Source organism: Fukomys damarensis, unplaced genomic scaffold, assembly GCF_012274545.1.
Source record: "Fukomys damarensis isolate Sample0158 unplaced genomic scaffold, DMR_v1.0_HiC HiC_scaffold_25, whole genome shotgun sequence".
NCBI lineage: Eukaryota > Metazoa > Chordata > Mammalia > Rodentia > Bathyergidae > Fukomys > Fukomys damarensis.
The window spans coordinates 19,987,785-19,998,037 of record NW_022900937.1 but is presented as its reverse complement, the minus strand read 5'-3'; the positions used below and the strand labels follow the sequence as shown (position 1 = coordinate 19,998,037).

General features: G+C 53.6%; 1 protein-coding gene across 7 annotated transcripts in view; it reads right to left on the bottom strand.

The window, feature by feature from the left end:
• The window catches only part of Paqr5 (progestin and adipoQ receptor family member 5), a 39,797-nt gene that overhangs the window by 6,183 nt on the left and 23,361 nt on the right, over nucleotides 1–10,253 (bottom strand). For 3 of the 7 annotated variants that reach the window (XM_033756077.1, XM_033756080.1, XM_033756079.1), the window contains 4 exons: nucleotides 8,136–8,188; nucleotides 4,999–5,126; nucleotides 3,003–3,208; nucleotides 887–1,013 (listed from right to left, as the gene is read on the bottom strand). In XM_033756077.1, coding sequence (XP_033611968.1) covers nucleotides 887–1,013; nucleotides 3,003–3,208; nucleotides 4,999–5,045 — 380 coding nt within the window. In that variant the 5' untranslated portion in view covers nucleotides 5,046–5,126; nucleotides 8,136–8,188. Of the gene's footprint in view, nucleotides 1–886; nucleotides 1,030–3,002; nucleotides 3,209–4,998; nucleotides 5,127–5,284; nucleotides 5,571–8,135; nucleotides 8,189–10,253 lie in introns of those variants that run through there. The other 4 variants (XM_010627752.3, XM_033756078.1, XM_010627763.3 and 1 more) reach the window with 3 other exon arrangements.

Below are 10,253 nucleotides of genomic sequence, written 5' to 3'. Positions count from 1 at the left end.
AAAAAAAAAAAAGGAAAAAAGGTTTATTTCTGCAGAGAGCTCATGAAAGGATCACAGCTGTCTCCAAGACAAGGCGCCTTGTTACGGAAGGTGTCTACAGGTCCCCCAAGTGCCTCTTGTGCTCAAAGGCGGGGCCTTGGGAAGGTGATGGACTATGGGAGCTTAGAGCTGACTTGCTATTGGGAGGTGGTTACGGTTGGAAGAGGCGGTCCCTGGGGCGTGACCTGGAAGGGTTTACCTCCCTCCCGGCTCCTCCCTAGGCTTTCCGCTTCCTGTCCACCCTGAGGTGAGCAGCTCTCCTCCACCAGGTCCTCTGCCATGCTGCCTGGCTCCACGCTGCCTGCCTTGGAGCCAGCCAGCTATGAACTGAATCGCGAGCAGAAGCCTCTTCTCCTTTAAACTGTGGGTGCCAGGTATTGCGTCTCAGCAAAGAGAAGAGCAGCTAAGACTCGTTGCCAAAGGGAAGAAACAGTGGAAAACGGTGCGGGGCTGGACCTCTGGCCGAGGGGATGAGCTAGACATGCAGGTCACCAGGGTCCACCACAGACATGGGCAGGCCCACCGGTCACTTGTGGCACACGGCCCGTTTCCGAGGGCCCTGCTCTATCCAGGCTCGTGGGGGTCCTGGGTCCATGTCCTCGAGGTGGAGGCCCTGCCCCCACTTTACAGATAAGCGAACGGGGAGTGAAGACCTGCCCAGGCGTGGGGCAGCAGGCACCTGGCCGGTGGAAGTCAAAATCCCATCCAGAAACCATCGGGGGTCGGAGTGCGAAACCAGAAAGGCGCCGCCTGCCTCAGCCCACCTTCGGGTGGGTCCCTGGGGCAGAGCCTGCGCCCCGCCATCCCTTCCTGGGCCCCCAGGCCCTGCCCCTGCCCTCGCCGGTACCTGGAGTAACAGGAGAGGCCGGTGCTGAGGCTGGTGTTGAACACGGCCAGGGCCACATAGTAGTTCCGGAAAGCTGTGCGCACCAGTGCGTCTGGGAAGGTGTAGGCGGAGTAGGCGATGGCCGAGCCTGGAGGAAGAACCAGCTACGGGAAGGAAGCTGGGACTGGGGGCAAGAGAACCCCGACCACCTCCCCTCACTGCTCTGCTCCCAAACCCAAGCACTGGGATGAGCCGCCTTGCATATTGTAACTCACTTAATCCTTACAGCCCAGAGAGGGTTAGCATCTCACCAAGGGTCACACAGCCACCATGGAGCAAAGCCAAGCTTACCTCTGAGCATCCCAGCATCCCTGACCCTTTTGGGGACACTGGTGTGAGAGGCAGGAAAGAGGAGAAGAGGCAGGGTGTGGGGTTCTGATCTAGGTCTGGGGTCTTCTGGAGCCCTGCTGGTGGGGGCCTCTTGGGAAGAACACAGGCTGCTGTCCTCCGTGAGGGTTGGCCCATGGTCACTGTCAGGCCCAGACTTTGAGAACCCTGACCCGGCCGCAGCCACACTGGCTTAGCCTCTGCTCCCCCTGGCGCTATGTGGCTGTAGCTCAGACAGAGGGGCTGAGGGCTATGCTCCCAGGTGCTTCAGGCAGCCGAGCCCTTCCTGGCCCTGGACTTCAGGGACTGAGCCATGCTGCTCTGCCTGGCGGATGCTAATGGGCAGTGTGTGGCAGACACTGGGGTCTCTGAGCTGCCCAAGGTACAGCAGAGCTGGCCAGAGCCTCAGGACAGGAGCCCAAGGGCAGGGAGGACAGGGCCAGGCCCAGCACAGGGAGTTTCCGGGGCTCCGGATAGTGACCATGATGACCACAACTGAGGCACCGTGCATGGGAGGCCCAGGGGGGCAGCTAGAGGTGGGTGTGGTGGCGCATGCCTAAAACCCCAGCTTTTGGGAGGCAGAGGCAGCCAGGGCTACATAATCTAGACCAGCCTACTGCACAGCAAGACTCTGCCTAAAAAACAAAAGAGTAGAAGAGAAATGGCCCATAATAGAGCCTGCTGGGTCCTGACAGTCAGGAAACTGGAGCTGAGACAGCTGGTTTTAGCAGGCAGGAAGGTAGGTGAGAGAGTTTGCATACACAAACACATACCCCTGTGAAAGGAGAGAGGAGCAGGAAAGAAGACAGATGTATGCTCCTTTTGGACAAAAAAAATATTTTTTCCAGTACTAGAGATCAAACCCAGGGGTGCTCTACCACTGAGCTACAGCCCAAGCCCTTTTAATATTTTATTTCCAGATACCATATCCCTAAATTGCCCAGGCTGGCCTTGAGCTTGTGACTCTCCTGCCTCAGCCTCCTGAGGAGCTCAGATTACATGAGTGCACCACTTCACCTGGCCTGGACAAGCGCTTGTGATAGGGTTGCAGACCAAGAGCTGGAACATGCGGGAGGAAGAGGCTAGAGCCAGGTTCTGGGCTGGATAGATGCCCACAGCAGCGGGGAGGAGAGGAGGCAGGGAGAGGGGCATGCTGGGAAAAGAAAAAGACAGGACTTTGGGGACATCCACACCCAACTTCCACTCAGTTCCTGTGGCACTCCGAGCAGATGAGCTTGGTGGCCTGGCCCTGCTCTGTGTCCAGTGTGACAGACCAGCCCTGCTGTGCTGCACCTGCCCTGCCTGGCCTGCCCGAGCTGTGCCAGAGTTTCAGAGCTGCCGTGAGCTGAACTGTCAAACCCAGGCATCATTAAAAATTAAAGTACATAGACTTACAGTTAAGTAACTCACATTAACCCAAGTCCCCAGCACTCAGCTCGTATACTTCCTGTTTCTGTGCAGTGGAATTGCTATGTGGTAGTTTGTCCATCTCCCCACCTACTCTGTACCCAGTCATGCCTCACAGGGAGCCAGAAGTGGGCTGTGGGGGAGCATTTGCACCCAGAAATCGGCCAATGCTGCAGATCAGGGCTGGTGTCCCCGGACAACCAGGTGCTGGCTCCATACCTTATAAAACCCTCACCAGGTGCGTGGGCAGGGCCCTGGCCTCTCCTGAGTTCCCCCTGAAAGACCATCAACACCCTGCTGGGGGCCCAGCTTGGCAGGTGTGAACGCCAAGCAGGCCGCGTACCCAGGCTGAAGAGGTTGACCGCGCCGTAGTCCAGGAAGTAGCAGATGTGCCGGGCCTTCTTAGACATGGAACTAAAGGTGTGTGCGCAGCTGGATGCCAGGGGGTACACGCAGCTGGTGCACATGTACACGAGCATGGGCCACGAGTAGCTGTCATTCCAGATGTCTGTCACGCACAGCGCAGTCACAAACCTCCACACAAAGAACCTGGAACACAGCGCAGACCACACGGTCCTTTCAGATGCCGCATCCGACTCTCTGCGAGTCCTCACTTTGGGGAAATACTATGTGCAAGTGGGGGGGCAGTGGAACCCCTCTTACAGCTTCTTGACTGAGTGATTCTCCAGTTTCTCTTGTCTGTCTCTAAGGATGGAGAGCTCACCACCTCCCCGGGTAATTCTGAGTGTTAGAAAGATCAGGAACAATACACAGCTGTCATACCTGCCTGTCACCCACATGTGGAGTTCCCCCAGATCCCCACACTTCACTACCACGAACTACTGCTGAGGGACCAGCTCCCTCCGTAGGAAGGAGACTACTAAAACCGGGATGAGGAGTGTGGCTAAACCCTCTGGCTGCTAAACTTGCAGGCTTTCTCCTCTGGCCCTAGCAGAAATAGAGCTTCAGCAAACATCCATTTTTTAAAGAATTTAACCTCAGGCTTGCCCCACAGGCCCCTTTCAGGTGTCTTGAGGCACACGCCCACCCCCTTCCGACACTCTGTGCCACGCAGTCCAGAGGTGTCTGAGAGCCCGGCCCAGTGTAGGGGAGCCCTGTGCAGTATGGGGCCTGCTTGGCTGTACTGTAAAATAGCTGAACAGTCACCCCCAGGATCTGTGCATGGCCCTGAGGACCCCACACTGTGGAGCGGCACAAATCTCAAACCAGCCAGAGCCACTCTTGGTCCATCCACAAATCAGAGCACCTCGGACTCCCAGAAGAGCTCGGGACAACACAATGCGTGGGCAGCCCCAGTGACCCAGCGAGGAGAACTAGGTGGCCGGCTCCATTCCCTTAGTGCCAGGGAGCCTTTTACATAAGTAAAAATTAACATGACACGTGGCCTCCTTGCTGTCCCCTAGCTGAGGCTGCAGACTTCTGGGCTGTCAGGCTCCACTACAGATCACCTTATTCCCCCTCCGGCTCTCCAGGAAGGAGCTTTCTCTTCATCTGGTCCTGGCTGTGTCTTCCCACTTCTGGTCAGGCTGGCTAACCACTCCATGGACCCCGGATCCCTTCCATTCTGTGTCTCAAATGACCTTCATGACTCAAATGACCTTCATCACCTGCCCATCTCTGATACACAACCACCCCAGCCTGTCTATGGGTTCTTCCTCCTCGGATTCGACCAACTGCAAATCGAAGTATGCAAGGGCTAAAACTGCACCTGTACTGAGCATGTGCACTTTCCAGCCCCTTATTCCCAAAGCACAGCCTAATAGCTGTTAATGGCATTACCTCGCTGCCGGAAGTGTCAGCCACCTAGAGATGGTTTGAAGTGTACGGGAAGGCGTGCAGAGGAGACACACAGACACGACACGGTTTTGCATAAAGACATATGCACAATTTGGTATGGGGTCCAGGAACAGTCCCCATGGCACCAGGAGGTCCTTCTTGTAACGTGTGACCATGGGCCCCCAAGGCTGAGGTTCCAGAACAATCCTGAGCACCCACAGCCTGCTGCCTGATGCCTTTACTAACTCTTCTCCCCGTCCTCACAGCTGCCCTGTGCCACGCTCTGCAGTGGCAAAGCACAAAGCTCAGAAAGAGTAAGTGCTTTGCTCAAGCTGGTGATGTTTTAACCCCAGGGACCCACGAAGCCCCAAGAAGGAGTTGGAGGTGAACACTCAGAGGACTCCCTGGAACCCCACCACGACCCATGGCCACTCTGTGGCAGAACCGCCTCCCCCCAACTCACATTCACCGACACCCACGGGGGGACCCCCAATCCCGGCACAGACTTGCGGCCCTCCCGGCCCCTGGGGTCCGGAAGGTACCAGAAGGGCAATAAGTGGGTCCAGATGTTGAGGGTCTCATTGGTCATCTGGAAAAGGCTTAGCACACAGGCAGTGGCGGAGCTCTGAGGGTGCCGGTAGCCGAAGAGGATGCCCTGCTCATGGAACACCTGCAGAGAGAAGCGAGGGTCTCAGGCCAGCACTGGCCCGGGCACTGTGAGCCTGGGACAAGGAGGGATTCGCGGTCAACCGGCTGTGCGCTCCCCTCCTGCCCACCCAGGGTGAGCTCCTGAAATCACAGTCCTCCAAGAATTCTAGATGAGCTCACTTTTGGCATGAATGTTAGCCGAGAATCCGATGTTGCCCTCTCTGCCTGGGGCCCACAGTCTGGTGTTCAGATGCCTTGGTGGTTGGCTAATAAGTAGGCTGCTGTGTGAGCCCGCAGGGCCCAGTGGTGGGGCTGGAGAAAGAACTCTGCAGCAGGATCCCCCCACCCCGCCGCTGCCAGGGGAGTGCCCAGGGCGCTTCACAAAGGTCTTTTGATGATGGAGCCCCATGATGCTAGTGTCTGCCACCCCAGGGTCACAGAGCCACCCATGACCAGATGGCCCGCTAAGCAAGTCCCCAAACTATGGGGTATTGAACCATTGTATTGTGATACATCTATTAAAAATGATAACGGAGGGGCCAGGGATTTAGCTCAGCAGTTCCACAGCCTGCCTTGCAAGCACAAGGTCCTGAGTTCAATCCCTGGTACCAAAAAAAAAAAAAAGGTAGCTGAGCTAGGAATGGTGGTGTGTGCCTGTAATCCCAGCATGCTGGGAAGCTGAGGCAGGAGGATTGCTAGTGTGAGTCCAGCCTGGGCAATGTAGTCAGACTCTGTGTGAAAAAAAAAAAAAGTGGGGGGGAAGGTAACATAGCTCAGTTTGAAGGCCCTGTGTTCAATTCCCAGTGCTGCAAAAAAGTGAAAAACAAACAAGAGGATAGTGAGGCAAGAGCTCAGGATACATTAATAAACCAAGAAAAATGGAATGTCAATTATATTCCCATGAGTCTCCGAGAACTATGGAAATGCAAGTACTCATAAACACAGAAAAGTGAGTGTGATTTGGTGTAGTTGTGTTACAGGAACCTTTCCCCTTTTGTGTGGCCTTAGATCAAGGTTTTTGCTCTTTATTTGGTGGGAGGAAATATTGGAGATTGAACCTGGGACCTCACACATGCCAGCCAAGCACCCTGATGCTGCCCTACCTCCACACCCCACCTGCCTCCAAAATTTTATGAGACAGCCTTTCATTAAGATTCAGAGGCAGCCCTTGAACTTGTGACCCTCCTACCTCAGCCTCCCCAGTTGCTAGCATTACCGCTGTGTGACATCATGCCTGGCTTCAAGATTTTTCAGTCCTGACCTTACCAACATTTTGGGTCACACAAGTCTTTATTGAGGGGACCCAGCCTGTCTGCATTGTTTAGGGGTGTGTGCACCTTCTACCCACCAGTGTGCCTGAACACAGCCATGTAAAGATGTCCCCAGATGTCCCCCAAGTCCCCCAAGGGCCACATCTCCTCCAGTTAAGAACCAGCAATTTAGATGAATGATGCTGTAGTCATTGAAAGGTAAATTCTACACAAGTGGGTTGGTTGAAGACAGTGACAGTCACCCAGGTATCTGTCAGTTTGCAACGCTTTCCCTTTGTTTGGAGAGACTCCAACCTCACTTAACCTGTTTCTCACTTGCCTCACTAACTTCTCTGTTTGGAGGGCGAGGCCTACCTATACTCTCAGCACTCAGGAGGCTGAGACAGGAGGATCACCTTGAATTCAAGGCCAGCCTGGGCTACAAAGCAAGACTTTGTCTCAAAACAAACAAATTCTAAAGGACAGGCTGGGGATGTGGCTTCATGGTAGAACATGGGCTTAGCATGCCTAAATTTCTGCGTGCGAGCCTTGGCACTACAAAACACACGCTGGGTAAACCGGTCAAGCAGGGAGTAGGCAGCCTGAGGTTGGTCCACAGTCCCAGAAAGAAATACCATTTGAATCAGGCTTGGCTCTTAGCTAAATGAAGAGATTCCTTCCAGTTTTTGATTCACCATGGAATTTTGCTAATGTCTTGGTTTACGGTGGGCAGACTGCTTCCTAGAAAGGGCAGAAGGAGAAGAACAAGACCAACCTGTCCTCCCCTCCCCAACCTTAGCCTCTGTATGGAACCAGATCACTGGTACTTGGCCCACTGCTGATGAGGGAAGATGACCACTTTCTCCCTCTTGCCACTCTGGCCTTCACAAAGGGCTCTGCACTGAGTATGATCATACAGAGAATGCATAATGCATGCTGCGGACATCAAAACAGAAAACATCTGCAAACAGCTCTGCATTCCAAAGCACTGGACCCCAAGGCAAAGCACCATTTGCTCCACACCCACAGTCACATCTCCAGGCAGAAAGTCTGCAGGCCCTGCCCCTTGGCACAGTGGAATTGATTTTCAGGACTCTGCTTTGCATCCCCGGCCACAGGGTGGGCAATTTAGAGTAAAATGGAATCAAGTCAGATCTTGGCAGCCTCTTATTTAGGAGGGAGCAGCCCCAGGCAGGGGTGGGCGGCACAGCTGCGAGTTTTCCCTCCTGCAGTTGCCTCGGGTGAGACCTCTGCACATCTGCCAGCTGATGTCTGAAATCCCACCGGGGAGGTTTGAACCCTGTGATAATTCCAGTTATTAAACTGAAGATCACCTCAGGGAAAATAACTGAGCATTTCCCGCTGGTGGTGAAGAAAAGCAGAAGAGAGGGGCAGGTGGGGAGAAGAGGCGGGCAAGCACTGTTAGGGTGCAATTGGCATTTCACGTCCATGTCTCACAGCATCTATAACCACCCGGTAAAGAGAACTCACTCTGGAGCCCAGGCTGGCCTTGAACTTGCACTGATCCTCCTTGCCTCAGCCTCCCGAGTGTGGGGATGACAGGTGTGGGCTATCACATTGGGTTTAAGAGGAAACCTAGACTCACAGAGGGACACCCGGAGTGTGCTTGCACAGAAGGAGGACTATGTGAAGATGCAGAGAGATGGTGGCCATTTGTGACCCTGGGACAGAGGCCTCGAGCCCTTGTCTTAATCGCCTTCCCATTGCTGCAGCAAATTGCCTGGCACCTGCAACTTAGAGGAGAGGTTTTCTCCACTCACATTTCAGTCCATGCTCAGCTGGCTCCAAAGCAGCAACAGGATGGCAGAGAGGCCTGGCAGAGGGAAAGATGCTTAAGGCACGGCAGCCGAGAAGCAGAGAGAATGGAGAAGACCGGAATCCACCCTCCAGGCCACACCCCCAGACCCGCCTCCAGCCAGGCTCCGCCTCCTGCGTAGTCAGCAGTGAACTCCTCAGTCAGCGGGGTGAGTCCACAGGTGAGCACAGCGTCCTGTGACCCAGTCACCTTCCACACACAGGAGAATTTGGGGGGACACATTAGATCTAAAACATGACAGACCTCGATCCTGGATTTCCAGCGATGGAGAACTGTGAAAAGATAACCTCCTGGGGTCTCAGCTCCTTGGGCTGTGGGTTTTTTTATGGCAGCCCCAGAAGATGAATATAGGTGCTGAGGTTCAGCGACCCTTTCCGGAAGCCAACCTTCCTCTGCTCCTGCTACCCGACGTCACATTGTGCTTGGTGGCTGGTGCAAGAGTCTGGTTCCTATCTCTACAACGAGCAGTCACCTTGCCTCCCAGAATGCAGTTCATTTCCTCCCAGAATGCAGTTCATCTCAGGAGAGGAGAAAGAAGAGAGACAAGGCAACCTCAAAGACACAGGCATGGAAAGCTAGCACAGGGAATAGTTGGAAACCTCCCGGTTCTGATAGGGGCCTGCACACAGAGCATACTCAGAGAGGGGCCACCAGGTTCGCTTTGAACCTGGAGAAAGTGAGTGAGTGGCCAGCAACGGGGAGCTTCTAAAAGCTGGAAGAGGCAGGGAACAGATTCTGCCCTGCAGCCTCCATGGACACCATGATTTCAGCCAAGCCTGACCCAGGTCAGACTTGTAATCTACAGAACTGTAAGAGAATTGTTTTGTTTTGTTTTTGCAGTGCTGAGGATCAAATCCAGAGCCTTGCACATGCTACACAAGACCTCTACCACTGAGTCACATCCCCAGCCCAAGGATGCATTTGTTGTAGTTGTAATTGTGGTTGTTATTGTGGATCAAACTAGGGCCTTGTGCATGCGAGGCAAGCGCTCTAACCACTGAGCTGCACCCTCAGTTCTGTTATCTTCCTCTCTTTAAGTCACCAGACTGGTAGTCATTTTTCGCGGCAGTGTCTTAGTCACTTTCCCATCACCGAGACACAATATGAAACATCCATAACTTGAAGGAGCACAGGTTTATTTTGGCTCACAGCTGGCTCCAAGGCGGGGCAGCACTGTGGAGAGCTGCTCATGTTACTGGAAGCAGAAGCAGAGGGAGAAGGGAGGAGCCAGGAAGGGGATAAACTCCTCCAAACCACGCCCCAGGGGACCACTCCTTCTACAGACCCCGCCTCCCCGACTCCTCCGGAGTCAACTCTCAGTCCCTGTAATCTCCTTCCAAAAGCCCTGCCTGTGATTGCATGAGGGTCTTAGGGGACACTAGATACAAACCATAACAGGCAGCGACAGAAAACTAATACAGAGTAAGAATTTGATCAAAAATGCAAATGCACTCTTGGCACTGGGTGTGGATGGCTCAAGAGCATGAATTGCTTCCAAGAGAAGCAACAGCTTTCTCTGGACCAATCTGAAGATCGTGTGTCCCATTCCTCAGCTCTCCCCAGTGGGAAACATCCTGCTAAAACACGTATCCAATTTCACCTTAAAGTACTCTCATTCACAGTGAGAATGTGGAACTCATGCTGGTAAACATTTAGATTTAATTTAGACAAAATACAAGACGGCTGGAAGAAATCAAGATCCTCAAATAGTGTGGCAAATTCCATCTTCGTTGGGAAATGACATTAATTTTGAATTTGAGCTGTCTGCTGATATTTATTATGGGATGACATTAGCAAAAGCTGGCCCCCAAAAATCTCAGTTTGGCTATTTCACTTTGTGTGTGTGTGTGTGTGTGTGTGTGTGTGTGTGTGTGTGTGTGTACCAAGGATCGAACTCAGGACCTTGTGCTTGTGAGTCAGGTGCAGTGCCACTGAGCTAAATCCCTGGCCTGCTATCTCACTTTTAAGTGGATTAAAAATATATATATATATCAGGGCTGCGGATTTAGCTCAGCAGTTCGGTGGCCTGCCTTGCAAGCACAAGGACCCGAGTTCAAATCCC